Genomic DNA, 20,256 nt, shown 5'->3' on the forward strand with positions numbered 1-20,256 from the left:
TTCAGCATGGTTCGAATGGCTCTTCTCAGAAATCTGTGAAACAATGCAAAGGTTTTTGTGTGCTTTTTGTACCTCTTGTATCGGGGTCAGGGATCGGCTGAATACCATGGCCTTGTTAGCCCCTGCTGGTAGATGCCATACTGTAGCTTTACCAGCTGAAAAATATACTAGATGGAATATTTTTTTCTCCCCAAGCAACTACTTTAATAGCAGCCGTATTACCAGTGGGTGTTTTAGAGCTCTTAAAAGCATGACTTTTCAGTGTATTTTCACTGCCTGTCTGCTGAATAAATGAAGAGATGTTGATGCTTTTGCAAGCAGGCGCCATTAAGATGAATGGAAAATTATAATGGAAGGCTTTATATTCACTTTTAAGCTCGTCATGGTAATGTGACTGTCATCTAATTTGGATATAAATTGGTCCAAAAAGAAAAGAAAGGGAATTGTCTCAAAGCGGAAGTATGATGAACTTCTCTTTTAATTTTTGAATCTTACATATATACCCAGTGAAATGAATAAAACCATTTCTCATTCCCAAATAAAATGTATGATTCTATTTATGTAGTTTACATACATATGGTTTCCACAAAAAAAATGTTTCAAATCAGCATATTAGAATGTTTTTTGATTTTGTTTGATGCTAAAAATTGTCATCAAAGGGGGAAAGTCTATTACAGTTATTTTAACCAGTTATATGCAACCTTGGTGAGCAGAAAACATTTCTTTTTTTTAAATAGACTTCATTTATGGTGCTGCTTAAATTTGCTGAAATAATAATTCTATTACAGTATGAAGAACGATGACTGAAATTACGAAAGCTGACGTCACGCTGTAAAATACGGTTTTAGAGGTACTAAAAGTATGCTAGTTGTTTGTATTTATGTCATGTTTCTGGTAACACTTTATTTTGATGTTCCCTTATGAACATTCTGTTTATAATAAGTAACTTTGCACCTACTTGTCAACTAACTTTCATTAGAGTATAAGTAGACTGTCTGATTATTATCTGCTAACTCTTTACCGTGATGATCTCCCAACAGACATTCTACTGATAAGACATTCTAATTTATTATAATTAAACTTATTCTAACCCTAACCCTACCAGTCTACTAATAACACTCTGATGAAAGTTAATTGACAAGCGCAAACTTAGTTGTGGTCAACTATGACTGAGAAGTGTTCTTGAAAACCTCTGATCCACCTTCTCCTGATCCAGCCCTGGTTTTCACACAAACTCTTCGTACAAACTTTTTCTTCTGGCTCTCTCTCTGTCTTCAATGGCATACCTCTACCTCCCCACTACTTAGAGACGGAGTGTATGTTAGAGTGTGAGCATGTGGCGCTGAAGAGCTTTTTGAGCTTTCACCCTCTCTGTGAGAAATCAAGCAACAGAGAGAGAGAGAGAGAGACATAGAAAGCAAACTTTCTCTCCTACACTTGGACTTTTCCCAGACTTGAGTGCTGGAATGGATTTCCTCTGATACTGGATGTCACTTCGCAACTGTGGAGTTTATGCACAGAAGAGATCTCTAAAGTTTTGTTGACTGAGCGTGTGTGTGTGACAGGAGCGTGCTATAGGAGCTATGTCAGGTGTTACACGGAAAGGTTCTGGGAGACCAGGTTATTACTACAGACTCCTGGGTCGAACGAGGCTACAGAGACAGCGCAGCCGCTCCAGGAGTAGAAGCAGAGCCACAAACAATAGGGGTAAACATCTTGTTCTAACTTTACTACATTGTTTCTGAAATGATCCCTCCCACCTTTTAAAGCGCTTTTATGGCGTTAATGGTGCAGCATATATTAATAATTCCCAACAGTTCCCTGCAGTGTGTTAAGTTTTTCTGTGAGATTTCTGCAGTAGTAAAACATCATAACAGCCCGTCTTTTAGAGTGCAACTGCCATAAACACGGTTATTACCACATTGTTTATGGCAGCGCTTTTCTGAGTACTGCACTTTCTAGAAAAGCTGTTTTTTAAAACTTTTTTTTTAACTATCAATAAGGGGCACCATTGAATGAAAGAACTCTACACAATTATTTTAGACCTAAAAAACTGGCTTTTTTAGGCATGAGCATTTCAGAGTTGCTATTAATGCGTTTCTTTCGGAATATTGTTTGGTTGTGCGTGTGTATTAATGAGAAAAAATGCGAGGGATTTTGTTGTTGGTTGTCGAAGTGGGAACGTATTGGAGATTAAATTGGTGTGGTACTACGTGACCGTTTTTGTGTATCGTATATTTAATTCATACAGTAACCAAGCCTTCTGTATGCTGCCGAAAGACGATTTTTGGACGTATTTTCTTTTCTCTTAATCCAAATTTGACAACTGTATTTATTCAGATAGATATGAAGATGTGAAGTAAAGTGCTAACTTCTGTTTCACATAAAATATTGTGTAATGAAACATCAACATGGAGAGATCACGGTGGCATCATGTCAGTGGCCTGTGGCTGTTTTGACATTCAGTACAAATGCACATTGTATGTATTACCTATATTATGTTGGTTTCTAGAATAGTCCCCTGTATAAGAATCCACTCTGTCAGTTTAGTGTTAGTTGTAACACCTAAGTATCGCTTTATAAAACCACAGAAGCCGTAAAAGTTGGTTAACTAGCCCTCACTTGAGCGGGTGGAGTGAGCGCATGTTTGTGGAGAAGCGGTTATTATCAGCTGTTTACGGTTTAACAGCAAGACAGGTGACCAGCCACAAGTACTGAACCTGACGCGCCAAACACTCTCTTACTCACACAATTTTCCAAACCAGTCAAGCAGGAACTGCAGTACGGTATGGCCCAACAAGCTCCTGCTCTCTCTCTCTCTCTCTCTTTCTTTCTTTCTCTCACACAAGTGCAGAGTAATTTCAGAAGTGATGGCTGAGAATGGCTTCTCTAAACTCTCATCCCGGGTATGGCCATCCAGGCTCATTACACAGGGGGGGTCGATTGAGATCCCCGTGTCATTCAAAACCTAATTCAGCCACCGAGAGAATCGATTCATGTAGTAGATGAGATGCTTTGTGATTGGGCTTTGTAAAGGCACAGCTGTTTTGGGGACTTGGCGGGTTCAAGGTGACATCGCTGTGGTAAACTTGTGAAGCAAAAGGTTTGTGATAACCCGAAAGTTTCGGGATGCGTGCCTTGAACTCAGTACGCTTGTTTATTTGCTCGACTGATGATATTTTCTCTTCAGTGGTATGTGGGTTTTGCTTTATCAAGACTTTGGTTTGACAGCTAGAGAATCGATGCGTTTTCCAGTGGGATGATTTTGCATGTTTTGTGTGTTTGGATCTAATTAACTGTCAAGATGCACTTTAAGAGATCAATGTTTTGTTTACCCTTTGGCACTTGTTCGTATTAAGTAGGGATAATATTGCAATGTGCATTAGTGGTGGGTGATATGCTCCTTTGTCGTATCATCCAATCGTCATGCTAATTTATTTTTCATATGCATAGACGGTGAACCAACTCCAGGGTACAACTAAAAGCAGCCTAATTAGCTAAGCATGCTTTTAGTCAAGTAGCATATGGATGTGATATTTTTAATATCCATGAATTTGTATTTAAATGAATAAATCACCCAGAAGGTTCTGTCATTAATTGCTCGTGTCGTTCCAAACCTGTAAGACCTGTGTTGATAATTGGACTGTGTTGATTTTTTTATATTTGATTTAGATTTGTCCGCGTACATACAGTGCAGAGAACCAGAAGAGCATATTTGATATTTTTGGTACAATGGAGATATATGGATACATACAGTATATATATCAAATGAAAGCTATTAATGAGCTCAATGTACAAATTTGTATTATTAGTCATATTATACTATGATGAAATTTTTGTTTTAGCTCATTTTTGTTTTCTTTGCACAAAATAACTATTCTTTTAAACTTTTAAACCACTGATGCTACATGGAATACTTGAATGATGTCCTCACTACATGTCTGGACCTTGTAAGGAATCCGTGCTGTCTGTGAAGGGTCAGAGAGCTCTCAGAATTCATCAAAAATCTGTTTTCCAAAGATGAACGACGATTTGGAACAACATGAGCAATTAATGACAGAATTTTCATTTTTGGGTGAATTGTCCCTTTAACATGATCGCAATTTAATAAAAATATTGTAAGCTACTAATTATAATGCCTATATTTCCTCAGTTTTTTAGCAGCAAAAAAATCAAATAACATTTACATGATCAAAGAACGTCACTCATGGCCATCTAGTGAGAGCCTATGCATTTTTAAAAGTAACTCCCATAATGAGAGAATTCACACGAGAGCATAATTCAGTCAGCGAGTCAACAACAAAACTGCTTTGACTCATCTGAATGCCTCTAATTGGCCAGTGCCTTCATAAATTCAACAGAATCACATGTTATTATATAACACACAACACTGTAAAAAAAAAAAAAAATATATATATATATATATATATATGTGTATATATATATATATATATATATATATATATATATATATATATATATATATATATATATATATATATATATATATATATATATAATTAAATTAAGCCCTAATATTAGTTAGAAAATAATACTAGCCTAATAATGATGATCATCATCATCACCTTTATATAATCAACATTCAATATTTCTGCCTATCATCTATGTGAACATAGAACATCACTGTTGCTGTTACTATTATTATTATTTCTTATTTATCTTATCCTCCAGCAAGTAACTAGTATTTCAGAGCTAAGTAAAACATAACCACCCATTAGTTCTCGTGTGAAAGTGCACATCACCGGTGGGATCATGCAAATTTAGCGCACATGGAACAGAATTATGAGCTTTGTTATCTGCGGTGCTTGTTTGGGTTCTGCTGACTGATAGCTTATCAGTTCATGCATGACAGAAGATGGCGGCACTTTGGATCTGAATATTCAAATACTGCACCAGTATGAGGTAATGGCACCTCCATGAGCTCACCTGAGCTCAACCCCATTACACAACCGATTGCACACACGCCTCGCATGTGGTGGGTAAACAGGACAACCCCTGTTTGCGCACACGTTCGAGAACATGCATAGGACCGAAGAGAAAATTGTAGCCTATGTGTTTGCATCCAGCACAGCCAGCTGCATGCGAATGTTTGTGCAGTGTGTTCTCTGTCTAGCTCTCCCTTCCTTCCTCCCCTCTGTTCATTTTTGATAATACAGCGTTACATCACCACTGTATCAGCTGCTACACGGACAACGTTGAAACACACTCACCGACACAGCTGTGTGAGGAATAAGCTGTTCTGGGAGCAGTACAGCAGCTTTTCCCATAGTCGATGTGCTATGGTTTTTAATATCTGATTTTGAAATGCATGGGAATGTGATTAGCGGGCTTAGTGGTGACTGACAGTTGCATGCAGCTGTGGTTTTCACATATTTGCTCTGCGTTGTCTCACAGGAATGCTATGTCAGGAGATTATGGTGGAGAATGTGCTGCGCTGCTGATGTAGGACCTGTTTCGATGTTTCTTACTCTAGATACGACCAAGAATAATACTGAGAGAATGGTGACTTTGTTGGAGTCATCGACAAATGGTTTCTGCTGTCAGAACAAGTGAACCTGTCTGTGTTTGGAGCGTCCACAAAAACGCCACTGATTCTCTCAAAACATGCTCCTACAGCAAGCATCTGTTAAAAAGCTCTTTTTGTACACTCATTTTGACAACTACATGAATATATTGAATATATTCAAGCAGTGTTCACATACACGTTTGTTTGACAGATACACACAAGCCTAATGTATGACTGTCGTACTATATGTCACTAAAATCACCTTTGCCTTGATTATAATTGACATCAATAAAAACTTTACTAGGTTGCTTTATCCAGCCAAGAACTGTTGTTTTTGTATTATATGAACATGCAGTGGTCCGGTATCTAAAAGGGTTACTTTTTTTCATTAATTACTTACCCCCATGCTGTTGCAAACTCATGAAAGCTTTATTTGTCTTTGGAACACAATTTAAGATATATTGGATGAAAACCGGGAGGCTTGTAAAAGGTAAATTACACCGCCAAGGCCCAAAAAAGTATGACAGACGTCTTTAAAATAGACCGTCTGCCGTCAGTGGTTCAATTTGTATTTTATAATGCGTCGAGAATATTTTTTGCAGACAACAGAAATAGAGGCTAACAATTATTCTTCTCTCCGTCTCTTTGCATCACCGCATTTTGGACCGTATCGATTGAACACAAACTTCGCGTGCCGTTCTGTGTGAGAAGCACTTCACGGATATGTTGTTAATGTTTATTTGTGCTTTGATTTGAACGAAAACAGTATAATAATTGGTGCATGCGATTTGCGCTATGGTACTAATGAGAACAGCGTGAGGTTAAATCTGGCTTGCAACACTTTCGGATAACTTTCCTGTTTCTATCATTTCTGTCATCTCCGAATTGTTGTCATATCTCTACAAAACCGTAGCTTAGCAACTGGTGCGTGTGATACACTGCGCTGTGGTGCTCTCATAGGAAGCATTTTCCTATTCCCACCTCTTCACCCCATCATTTCCTGTAATCTCTCTACTATTCATAGTTTTAAAGGAAAGTACACACTCGTAATCAGAGACAGAAGTTGTAACGCATCAAATGTGTTTGCGAAGTGGACACACAATCTGATATGATTCACTTTCTGCACCATCAACAATGAATTCATCATACTCCGTGCCGAGAAGTGAGGAAATACGGTTGCTTTATAGAATGCTGTAGGGAATGTTGATGGGTTTGAGCCGGAATTCTGCTGAAGTTTCCATTAAACGTCACGTCTCATCTATTTATACAGGAAACTAGGGTAAATACCACTGTAAAGAAGGAAAAAACTCGTCAAGGTTACGGTGTGTCAAAGAGTGATCTGATAAAAACGTCTGTAGTGTTCACAGAGTGTGTGCATGTGTTTAACAGTTACAAGCTATAATGTAATCCAGAGAGTGTAACAACAGAAGATCGAGGTCAGTCAAAACAGACAAAGGAAGAGGTCGGGAAAACGGGAAAAAGAGCTCGATGAAGACAAGAAAGACAGGAAATGAAGAGAACGAGGGAGGTGAAAGGACAACAGAGATAACCCTGATTAAACAAGCAGGGAAACAGAAAGCTTTGTCAGAATGGTCTGATAGCTAAATGTTGTGCTAGAGTTGGTAGTTCATGGTCGTGTTAGTGATTTTCTACAGTTGGGTCTCCGTTTGTCTCAGAATGTCTGATTTCTAATGAGCCTATGTGCAGAAACAGTCAATTAATTTTGCTGTGCTTCCCACACACATTATTAAAAATAATAATAACAGTAGAGATAGTTTGCATTGGTTGTGTTCAACTTCTCTTTTTGTCGTTCTTTTAGTGACTAAAAGCTTTAAAGAGACGTACTTTCAGTTGTATCCTTTCCTCTTTACCTTAGTGGAAGTGGTATAATCCTGGCCGATAATGTAAAGGTTTCAAGTTCACTTTTCAGGGTTGACCCAGGAACTGAGCGGAGCAGTGAGCAGTGCCTCTAAACCAGATGGATAGGCCCTGTTATTAGTGTTCTGTAAGTTGTTTTGGGCAGAAAGCATGTGGCGAGTGGTTTGTTAACTGGATTCGCTTCAATCATGAGTAGTCTGACGTACCGCAGACCCCTGTGGAGAACAGATCGAGCTCATAATGTGCCTCCTCGCTTCATCTCGGACTCTTTTACTCATTATGCACTACTACCGTTGACTTGTTTCGTCTACTGCACTGCATAACAAACGGTCATTACACGTACAACCAACCGGATGAGATCAAATCAAACACACGTGTCCGTGTACGCTAATGCTGCATTGGACTCAAATTTGGAAAAAGTTGGTTGGCTAAACGTAGAAAACTGAAATGGGGGAAATTGGCCTCTGACAGACTGTCCTATATTATAATGTTTTACTCTATCATTTTCCTTTTTTAAAGAGCTGACAGGTGGGCATCTCTTTTGTGTATGCGAGCCCTTGGCTGTTAAGTCATTCAAGCACAGTGAGCTTTAGGAGGATTAGAAAAAAGGAACTACTGGGCTGTAACCACACACCCTTTGCATACAAACACCATCCCTAGTAATGTTTTTTTTTTTTTTAAATAAGGGTGGCATCCCAAATAGTTGCCATGTTGAGATCGCATGATAATGTGCCACTCGGTAATTCTACTGCTTCTGGACTTTTCCAGTAGCAGAGCAGACGAATCACGATCATCCTGTGCATGCAGTAACCTTTGATCTTCTGTGATGTAGCATCCGCACCAATAGGTGTCAGTATTTTGTCTGAGACCGCTGTTGTACAAATCGATGAATAAGATGAATTAAAAAAATCGATTTTTGTTTTGTTTATTTCTTATCTCTAATCATTTACAGACTCACTCGAGGTAACCTTCAAAAGTTCGGGATGAGTGCAATTTCTAACGTAAATACTTAAATTTAAATACTTTAGCAAAGATGCAATAAACTGATCAAAACAATAAAGGCATTGATAATGTTACCATTTATATTTCATATCTAGATAGATATACATTTAAATATTTGTCAGTGTATTAAATATGTATTATTTACTCGTTCCAGATTTATTATATTTCACAGTATTGCGGTTTTACTGCATTTTTTATTAAATACTTATTCCAAAGAGAGAAAGAGAGCATAAAGTGATGGTGATGATGTGAGCTTACGTGAAAGGATTTTGCTACATATTTAAATTTGTGAAATTTTCCAGGGTTTGATCTTTACAGTAATCTAATTTGTCCGCATGTGACTGTGTTTTGAGTTCAGTTTTGAGGAGTTAGTGTTTTAGATCATGAGGCATGCTCGGTAACTTCATCCTCGCTCAGGAATGTCCTCTACAGGAAAACCTGGAAATATTGCGCCCCAGCCCTCAGCTCAGGAAGTGTGTTTTCTGACCCGTGCATGTGTGCGTGCGTTTGTGTTGATAGTTGCTCTTGCTGCTGTTAGAGCCTATTCTAAGACTGAATTCTCAGCAGGTCTGAGATGTGGTTGCTATGGGAACAGCAGAGCAAGGCGATTGTCCTGTATGACCACTGGGAAGGTATCTGTCAGTCATGGTGTCAGCGAGGACAGTCGGGTCTAATGGAAACACATGTTCAGCTCAAGGAGAGAGACAGTTATGCAGGTGTTGGTGCGTGCGTGGGTGGCCATATCATCTTGTCTTATTGCACTGTTCTTCAGAGGTTACATCATGACATTGGTTGTAATTTTGTTTAGACAACAAAAGATATTCAACAGCAAACACCTTTTTATCAGCATCTAAGGATAAATGAAATAAATTGCTGTTTGACATCTCTGATTGAAAAACACGACCTCTGGTGAAGGACTTGGATTTTCATTGAAGTAAAGTAAAACTTTGTACATCAATAAAGCAGAAATGTATTCAGATTGTTTTCCCCCCACTCTACCAATTCACAATGGTACAGTTTTTTTGACATGGAAATTTTCAAATAAAAGGCTTTAATTACATTTATATTTAGGATAAGGTGGGACAAAATGAGTAATCCTATATTATAAATTTGAATTATTTATATATTAAATTCTGAAGCTTTTATTTAACATAAATAATTTCATGCCATGTTTTCTCAAGAACAATAAATAAAATAAATAAAATTATAATTAGATAATAAAATCTAAAATGTGTATTTAAATATATATATATATATATATATATATATATATATATATATATATATATATATATATATATATATATTAAAATAATTCGGTTGTCACTTTTTGGTGAAATATTTTTATCGAATTTCTTGAAATTAAAAACAATGTTTAATTTGTTTTAAATTAAGGATATTTCTGTATCGATATATATTTTTTCATTCATTAATGTAACCATACTTAAAGTTTTAATTTTTTTTTTAAAAGTTTTAATATTTCGTTGGATACTTAATGGTAAGTAAATAAACAAATAAATAAGAATAATAATTAAACTAAAAAAAAGGTCATATTTTTGTCAAAATGCTTTTAATGAAGTTTAATTAAGATAATGAATTAATTAAACTTTTAACAAAGCCCTTGCGGTGATAATTAGCAGCACGTGTATAGTGTAATCAGTCCTAAACCAAAACCTTCTAAAATGCATGTTGTTAAATACATTAATGTACGCCCATATTGTCTTGGAAGACCTGTGTGTTTGTTCTTCTTTTTTCATTGAATTGTATTTTTTTCTTTGGCTGAGCATACAGGTGGTAGACACTTGTAGCAGGACTAAATGAAGCCACGGCGATCGTCACGCTAATCTAGAACCACACGCATGGTAGCCACGAGGTCTGATTTTTGATTTCGGCTGGAGTAGACGCTCGCTCTCACCCTCTCACAGCTGCGTTCCTTCACATCTTCTATCTTTATCAAGCAGACTCTCACACGCTGAGGGAAAGTGAAAGCCATCTCTCCCGGATCAAACCGCACGGCTCCTCGCTGTTGAATTCCCATTACTCATCACCACCGGGGCTTGATGGAAACCGGTTGACTTGATTGAAGTTTAATAATCTGCCGTCGAAAGGGTTTTTAGCAGGATAATGAGGCCTTTGCTCTTCCACCTGTTTCTTTTTCCATTCATTTTTGTGTTTAGCATTTTAAAGTACGTTTTAAAAGCTTTCCTGGGTAACAGCCTAGTTTGTTTGTTTTTATGAAATGGTACCAAATAGCTATCAGGGTAACACTTTGTTCGGTTATAATTATATACAACAAGACATATTAAAATGCAGATTGTACACTTCATTATCTCTTTATAATGCATTATGCATAAAGGCTTTAAGTAAAGTATTACCATTTGTCCTTTGTCTATTAATTATTAAATATTTGTTGCCAATAGTGTATTCATTATTACCAGTTCGCCACTGAAAACTTGAATAAAGTGGATGACTTTCAGAAGCTAGCATCATTATCGTAATTGTGCCATCATTTATGAGAGGAACAGGCTTTCTCAGATTCATCTTTGATGCTTGATGACTAAATTTGCATTAGTATGACTGGTTATAATATACAGTTCATAGCTGATAGTTTGTGTCTCATAGTTGCCACGATCAATACAGCCTACACAGAGCAACTTTTTTTTTTTCATAGATAATAATATAGGCAAGCTTAATGATTTATCGATCTGTTCTAGTAAAGTTTTCTTTTTCTCGAAATTCTATTTACAGTAGTGTGCATTCTGTAGTGCCGCATGCTAAAGTTAATCTAACGTGTTTTAAATGGATTGTGCGTGATTTGGGCTGTCAAGAATATTTGTGCAATGTATTACAATTGCACGACGCATTTTGTATCGCAGTGTGTTTATCGCACAACTAATATGTACTATAGTCGAACTGCGAAAAAGCTGAAATTTTGTTAAAGCGATTGAATTTTTTCTCTAAATGTGAGCATACTGTACAATCTTACACTTTGTAGAAAGCTTACGTCCACATAATTTCCCAGTCCGCACAACATGCCAGATGGTTGAAATTTGGGAAATTGGGTGAAACGATGCTTGAAAAGAATTCAAAGTCCTGTTCTCCCTCTATGCGTGTGTGTGTGTGTGTGTGTGTGTGTGTGGTGGGAAATTGAGTTCTGACTGAAGACTTTGCTCAGGCGATGTCTTGGAGGGGGATCAGTGTGTGATAGCGAGATCAGAGCGAAGCACTTAACATAATCTCTTTCTAAATCTATGTACCTATCCTGACACTGATTGAGTGAAGCAGTCGGCCAGGCTTCACTTTTCCCCAGCGTGTGAATTCTGAAGGGGCGGTGTGGAACCGCACTTTATACTGAGGGCGCAATGAGGTAGAGATTCGATGACTTTATGAATGAGCTGTTAGGGCGTCTATGACATGCAGCTGTTACGTTACGAGAGGAAGATCAGTCACTGAATGGACGCGTCGGCATGGTGATTGTTTATGTGGCATCTGCCTATTTGATTACATGCTGTGAGAGACTCGCAGTCTGCATCCACACTTGGACGGCACGCTGGGATCCGTGCATGTGGGTTTATTCTCGGCTATTATGAAGCCGTCTTAAAAATAGATTGAAAATGTCTGCGTGTTTGTATATAACGGTGCAGAAACTTCTACCTATGGATCTTTTGGTTAATGAACGGATTTCTCCCTGTCCCTTTTGTCCCACAGACTCTCCACCTGAGAAAACAGGGCGGAGACGTAGCATGCCAGGCTCCGCCCCTGACAAACCCCCGCCCGCAATGGAGCCCACTGCCGCCGCTGCTACACCCTTCAGAGTCACAGTAAGTATCACGTGCGTGTTCGTCTTGTGTAAGAGAGTCTGATCAAACACAGTCTGGAATCCAGATGTTCTTCAGATCTTTAGTATTAAACGTTAGCTTTCAAGTCGTTTCATCAAACGCTAATTTCCTATTGAGGCTATAAATGTAATTTTTTTTTTTTTAATTAAAAAGCAAAAACCTGTGCACATCCAACCAACGTAATGTTCAGCCTAATAACCCGAGCAGCTGAAACTCGAGATGGCGATTCAGCCCAAAACCACAAACCAAGACTAATATTTTAAGTATTAAGTTGACGTCTGGATCAAGGCTGTATTTATAGGCTAGATTATACATCAGGATATTACACACAAATGAATCCCGAACAAGCTCCGTTCGTGGAGAATGTTTTATTGATGGGCATCAGGGAAGGTTTAACAACGTTCGAACGCTCGCCGTAATTGGTATGAAGTTGTAATGACATGTTTATGAGCGTGAGTTCTATTAGCGAGGGATGAAAAAACTCGTGATTGAAAAGCGGTCTGTTAGCAATCGTCGAGGCTCGCATTATGTGCCGGTTTGCGGAAGTGAATCATTAGCAATCAACAGCAGGTGGTATTCAGTAGTTTCACCTTCTGTATGAAACGCGGTCCGCGTGGGCTTCCTCGTGCGTTTTTGCCGCTTGGCGTTTGCTCGGTGCAGGTGTAATTACATTTAAATGAGATCTCTGCGGTGGCTCGAGGGCCACTTGACCTCTGAGCTTTTGCAGATTTCGGTCCAATTAATTTCCCAGCCTAGCGGATGGTTTGCAGACGCGTCCTACGAAGTTAAAACGCGGTCTGAGAACACTTAAGTTCAATCACAAATCTGTTTAACGCTTGTAGGTGTCTGAATAGCTTCCAGGCACAGAATAGAAGCGTTAGATGTCGTTTTGGATGCCACATAGCCCGATCGTTAGGACGGTCTGCAGTACTCGGGCAATTAGGAAAGTAATGATAATCTTTCTGCACCCCCCGCTGGTAGGCAGTGGTACTGCACCCTTCGGAATCAGTTTTTTTCTCCTCTCGCACTCTTTATGTGCTTCCTTTTATCGTCCTTACTGAACTCTTATTCACTGAGCATGAATAACACCATCAATACCGGGTCTGGTTTTGACCACGAGGGATTAACAGACGTATTGAAAGACCTTGAAGGTGCTTATATAAAAAAAAGTGATATAATTACTGTACATATCAAGAGAGATGAACAGCTATGTTTGTGAATACAGTATAAAACCCACTCCGCGAAGTGCTGAGTGCATGTGGAGTGTGGGAAAAGCACAATAACTCTGGTGGGGTTTTTTTTTTTTTTTTTTTTTAATCGATTAGTTACTCAGTAGCCTCAGGTTTGTTTTGTGTTAAAGTGTAGCTGACACTTTACTGGATGCCTGATATATACTGTTGATTGTGCTGACAAGGCATTGGGAAATGTATACCCTGTAAAGTTATATTTTGTAGCTAGATATAGTCATATAAATAAGCTATAAAAAATGCCAAAAAAGGTCAATATGCTTCATTTTCCATTGTTTTTTTATATATAAGCTTTATTTAATTTCTGCTTCTCGCACCTAACCTTGGCTTTCTCGTCTGCTTTCACATTATGAAAAGGTGAAACACGTTTCATAATTTGTTTAGCCAGTGCATCCTTGTGGTTTAACATAGAACTAAGGATGATGGAAGCGTGCGCCGGAGGACTATGATTCGTCCCTGGATATTATCGACCATCAACATCCATGACCTATTTGACAGACCCGCTCGATGTATTGCATTAACACGGTTTGACACTGCATGCCATGACTGAATTATTTACTAGAGCTGCAACGAACGCCGTTTTGATAACCGATTCGATTCTTTTTCATTCAATCTGAGTTTTCTCACCTGTGCAAGTATGATATTGTATGCAAAAAACAGTCTTAAATAAAATGGTCAAGGCTCGTTTACACCGAGAAACATAACTACGACTAACTTTGATAATGTCCTGTTTGCATTAATTGTAATACGTTTTCAAAAAATAAGTTTTGAAAGGGATTTCTCTGTGTCTTTGTAGTTCTAGTTATAATCGTTGGTGTGAATGGGTCTTTGAAATTAGGTATGCACAAATTCTTTCCTCATAGAAACGTATTTCTTTCATCATATGACATTCTCCTGTAAGGTAATTGTGATTTCAATCACGGTTCGTTTAAAACCATAATTTAATGTTTAAGAAAGAATATTGTTTTGATCCACATGATTGTGCTTCCTTGCTGTGTTGATTGACTCTGTTTGATTGACATGGTCTGTGAAGCTTTTTTTTGTAAATAATGTTAACGGGAACAGAGATATTTTTAATCTGATGTTAGCTATCACAAAATATGCATTATAAGAACATAACATAAGAGCGTACAACAACGTGCTGCCACTTTTATTCAGCGGTAAATTTATATGAAATTACATTTTTTACTAAATATTTAAAGGAATAAAAAAAGGTAATAATAAGAAATGCTTGGCACTAAATCTGATTGTGAAGCATCGTGTGTTAGTGAAGACTAAATTTGCTGCTGAAAGAAATAAATTACGTTTTAACATGTTTACATAGAAAAGTCAGTCATTTTAAATTGTATTGATATTTTACAGCGTTATAGTTTTTGCTGTATTTTTTTTTACTGAATAAATGCACCCTTGGTGACTTCTTAAAAAAAAAAAAAAAAAACAACTACACAGTCTTACTGACCCAAATCTTGAATGGTAGTGTAAGATTTAAAAAAAAAGAAAAATCTGAACGGCTGCCACCAACATGCTGTCATTATTCTAGTCATTTATAACTAATACTAAGAAACTGAAGATCAATTAATTTCGGGAAAAAAACTGTCAAACTGATTATCGGTTTACTCTCGACTCCATTCAGAGCACTTGACAACCCGGCAACGTAAAATTACAAACTCGCGACCTTCTTTCAAGCGTGCTTTGAAGCTTCCTGCATCAATATTTTTGCAATTCATGTTATTTTTGGTCTGAGGGGGGGGCTTGTTTATTATTCCGATGTCTTCTCGTCATTGTCTCTCTCAGTCCTCTTCTGATTTGATTTCCTTTTCTTTTCGATGCTAGCAAACGTTAGGCTGAAATACTCTGACTGATTGCTCTGTGATTAAGAGATGCCTGTGTGTAATAATTTGCATATATTGTGAATAGTAATCAGTAGGGTGCTTTAATTATGTAGAATATGCAGATGTGTTAATTGGTAGGGGGGAACGGCCTGCTTTCTGTTTGTTTACTAACACTTTCTTGTCAGACACTCGCGTCTCTTTTCCTCTAGAAACTCTTTTCGCACCTTTTCTCATTCTTTCTCCATCGCGTTTCTCGCTTTCTCGCGTTCCCGTTTTTTTCGCCTCTTCAACGCGACCTTACGGCGAGGACGAGCAGATCGCGTTTTGTCCTTGACTCTCATTCTTGACTTGATGCTCTCGCTTTCGTTTCTTTCTTTTTCACTCTTTCTCACTTCATGCCTCCCTCTCCGTGCCCTTGATGCCAACCTGCTGTCTCCATGGTAACCGGCGCCTAAAGGAAGTTGATTCTTGAGCTGCAAAAATGTGACAGGTGCTTTCACGGAGAAAGGGTGCCTAATGTGGGATAATTAACGAGCGAGCGAATGCATGAAATGGTGGTGAAAGATCAATATGAATATGCTTGCGATTATTATAACGCCTGTCCCATTCTCTGTCGTTTTCTCCATTAGGGGTTTTTGAGTCGCAGGTTAAAGGGCTCGATAAAGCGGACTAAGAGTCAGCCTAAACTGGACAGGAACAGCAGTTTCAGACACATCCTGCCAGGCTTCAGACCAGTGGACAACGACAGGTAAACAATTTTCCGTCTTATTCCAATCTTTATTAAAGTTTTTCGTTTCTACACCACTAACGTCATCTAGAAGAACCTGCTCTATAGAGGATCAGTGTGTGTGGATAGTTTTAAACGGGCGCTTTTAAATTTTTTTCAATTTTAAGATATTTCCGGAACGACAAACCTGTTTGTTTTCAAATATATAAGCCTATTACAGAACTCAGGGGTGGCAATATATTAAGGTAATTCAGTAAAAGAATCATAAATAAGATTATTTAAATAATTACGCGACAGGAGTTTCACAACCTGAATGGAATTTCTAATGACCGAGTTTTTTTTTCCTGCCGATTTCTGCCAAACAAAGTATTTTAGAACCAGAGAGAACTGGAAACATATCGAATTTTGACGTTTTGTTAAAAGAACAAATTTTAAACTTTTAAATTTTTAGCGTTTAAATGTTTTGCCGCCCCGGTTGAGAACAGTTATTAGATGACTAGATAAATGTATCTTATAAACGGCATTAAAAACGTCATCTTTAATATTTCGGTCACTGGGTTTGCAATAATTGCTGTAATCGATTACCTGTTAGAGTACCGGCACCGTATGTTTTTTGGAGACAAGTAGGCAGCCGGTTCTGACCTATTTTACAACCGGATGTAAATGGAGAAGTACAGCATGAGCGGCTGAATATGGCAGTTGAGTCTTAGTATAGATATTTTTGCATGTGTTTGCATTCTGTGTGCTAATTCCTATGGAATAACACCATATGTAAATGTGCGATTTTGCATTTCCTCGTGTCCGTGCTGCATAATTTGCTGCACAGCGAACAATGACGTGTGAAGTGTGTGTGTGTGTGTGTGTGTGCGGCCTGAAAGTTTGTGTGTCTGTTTGGCAGAGTGGTTATTGAGGTCACTTTTGACATGCCTCTCTTGTCAGTGAAAACCGACAGAGCTTTGCAGTCCAATCTGTCATCTGCCTCTTTCTCGGAGATGCTCCTTCATGCATCTTCTCTTTCCCTTATCCCATAAATATCCCTCACTTTAAACAGACTGCAGCTGTGCCCTGCTCTTGAGTTTTTGCTCATTTCTATGCAAATGTCTGATTTGGAAAGTTTCGATGTACTTTACTTTACCGTAAATATAATACATTTACTGTTATGCTCACAATTCGCAGAACAGTAACGGTTTTGAAGTGGTGCTCGAAATAGACCGAAGTGACAAATTTCAGGTCTAGCTGTTTATTGCCATTTTCTTTTCCCGGGTTTAAATCTTGAAAGTGGACGTTAATTGAGGTATCGGGAGATGGGAGTCTGCTGTAGGACTAAATGTAAATCATATAGAGAAGTCAAGCTTCCAGGCAGGACGAGAGTGCATCGATCGCAAGCCCACTGTCCAATAAACAATTAAAAGCTTCTCTTTTTTTCCAGTGCAAACAGCAGTCATGACAGACTGCCAGTGAAGCGCACTCTCCAAGCGGGACTCAAAATGAAATGTTTGGAGCCCCTTGTCAGTGAACGTTTATCTTTGCTCCTATTAAATATTCATATGTGGTACTTTTTAAATCCTGTGGATTCCAGCGATGGCTACAGATCCAATACAAACGTTCTGTATGATATTATGTATGCATCTTTTTGGGAGAGCTGGATTCCATTCAGTGCTCGTTTTTTTAATTCAGTTTATTTTATCTGGTTGACCTCAGCCCAACCAGCTATCTGATTAATTTTATTAGGCTATATATAACTCCATTTTTAACTTACATTTTTTTTTTTCATCATGAATTCCAATTAATCTCAATAAAACAGCAGTTGGGTTATTTTGATTAGGTACAGAATTTAAGTAAATAAATACTAGCTAATTAACAATAAAATTTGATTTGATTTGAAAATGAACATTTTTTTTGCTAATATATATACACACGCAAAGAGAGGATGTATGTGTATGTGTGTGTGTGTGTGTATATATATATATATATATATATATATATATATATATATATATATAGAGAGAGAGAGAGAGAGAGAGAGAGAGAGAGAGGATGTATAGAGAGATAAAGAGAGAGATTTTTGCTGGCTCTCAATCAGCGCAACCCCAGCTTCGATTCCATCATTAATCTGGGTATTAGCTGAAAGCATTTTCCCAGTTTAGCTTTAGCCATTAGCTTAGACCCTAAGAATTCCCAGTCAGTCCCAACCCTCGTTTTACCTTATATCAGCAGCATTAACCGCAGCCGCTGCTCTAAACCCACGGCCTGAGCTGCTCATCCATTCTTTACACAAATGAGATTATATGTGCGGATGCTGCTAATCCCAAAAGCATCTCATTTGATTGGATTAAGTGTAGTAATTGTCTGTGCTTTCAGCATGGCTTGGCTGGAGCAGACCATGGATGGCTGTGCTTGTACAGATAGGGGATGAGTACTGCGGACTTCTGTGGGGCCAAATGGATTTTTGTTGAGTTTGCGTGCCCGATGCCCCGGCTGATGTGAGTGCAGCTTACTTTTGTGCCGCTTGCGATCTGTGCTTGAGCGCTTGTGTGTGTATCTCCGCATTACTGCATTCATTCGGCTGAAAATGACCAGACAGCCTGATCGTGGCTTCTGTTAGAAAGAGTCAAGAGCCGTTAATAGAAATCGACTCTTCTGGTGAAAGCGCTTACATTAAGGGATACGCTTATACAAAGGACCTTTATTATATGCAGTATCGGCATGCACACAGTTTCACGTTTTTGCAGTATGCATTGTAGATGTGGTTTAGTTTTACCGATTTCTTGCTTACCTTTTCTTTACGGTGCAATGAAACGTTTAGTTTGTGCTGTTTGTCCTCTTGGCACAGATGGCATTTAGGAGACTTAGGAAACATGATACGAGCGACAAGTTGAACCATTTACCAATAAGCTGTTCTGTTCTGGTAGAGGAGAAGAGGATTGTTCTTAGCGTGTAAACTGGATTACAAGTCAAATGAATGTCGAAAATAGACATTATTGGGGGGCATCTACTAATTGTTTTACCCACTGTCCGACCTTAGAAATAATACATTTATTTACTCGCTACAATATCATTTTTTATTTTAGTATGCGTATACGACATATGCTATCATTGGCAATTGACCTGCAGAATGCTGAATACCGAAGAGGCAATCGTATACAGATGCAATCAAATGCTCGTGGTTTTGATGTCATAACCACAATGGGTTTTTTTAAAATGGCGTGTATTTGCATTTTCTTTTTCCATGATGTGTTCATTTTAAAAGTCAAAATTGCAACGATAGCTTAACTTAGCATAGTGCCAGAAATAGACACGTGGACAGAATCGGAGTAAAAAAAAATTTATCTCGAAGCACACACACACATTCACAGTCGCACAACTCGCGTCGTAGACACAAACACACTTTAATAAAGTTCCTAGACTGGCACCGCTAATAGATTCTAATGACTTTACAGGGTCATATCTAAATGAAAAGCATTTGAACATTTGAGTCAGTTTTTCATACGCTTGTTTTATTGTTCTCTCACGTATCCTTAGTTTCTCTCCCTCTTGAGCGGGAAAGAGGCGATGTTGTCAAGGAAACTGTCATATCGGAAAAAAATCTCAGCATTGCTTTATTGCTCGGTAAATTTCATGTGGTTAAAAAAAAAGGAACTAATTCCTAAGGAAAGGCTGAAGTATGAAGATTGAACTAGAGCCACTTTTAATCAAACTGTCAAGCTCAATATGTATGTTTTGTGATGAGTGATTTTAATAATGCCTCAAAGAAGCTCTGCTTGGACAAAACAAAATTGGCTGTCTTTATTGAACGCGCTAGACAATAATACCGCTTTAAATCACTGAATATGCTTTTTTTCTCCTGTTTTCATGCATCCGTAATTCACTGGATGCATTTGAATTGTTGTAGTGATTTACAGTGGTATAGTCAAATGGCTAAAACAAATAGTATCGTAGCTATTTGAGCGAACAGTTCTTTACACTTGAATAGTTCCACAAGAGTTAGTTCTTTTTCTTGGATTTGATCGGCTAGCATCACTGTCACTTTCACTTGGTCAGGTTGATCTTTTTTGTAGGTTACAGTGTTTGCCAGTAGGTGGCAGTAAGTGAATCATTTGCTCGGAAAACCTAAACATTGATTAATTCATGAAGAAATTACAGAGTAAAGGAACTAGCTTCAGAACCAGGACGTGTACGAGATTTTCTTATGAGGTTTTATAAT

The 20,256-nt window shown here is 38.1% G+C and overlaps 1 protein-coding gene across 3 annotated transcripts in view; it reads left to right on the forward strand.

Moving 5' to 3' along the window:
- Positions 1–20,256, forward strand: part of dab2ipb (DAB2 interacting protein b) — a 110,778-nt gene that overhangs the window by 42,767 nt on the left and 47,755 nt on the right. For 2 of the 3 annotated variants that reach the window (XM_043238316.1, XM_043238318.1), the window contains 2 exons: positions 12,116–12,228; positions 15,955–16,073. In XM_043238316.1, the coding sequence (XP_043094251.1) occupies positions 12,116–12,228; positions 15,955–16,073 (232 nt within the window). Of the gene's footprint in view, positions 1–1,308; positions 1,708–12,115; positions 12,229–15,954; positions 16,074–20,256 lie in introns of those variants that run through there. The other variant, XM_043238317.1, reaches the window with a different exon arrangement.

This window comes from Puntigrus tetrazona, chromosome 5 (genome assembly GCF_018831695.1).
Source record: "Puntigrus tetrazona isolate hp1 chromosome 5, ASM1883169v1, whole genome shotgun sequence".
Lineage (NCBI taxonomy): Eukaryota > Metazoa > Chordata > Actinopteri > Cypriniformes > Cyprinidae > Puntigrus > Puntigrus tetrazona.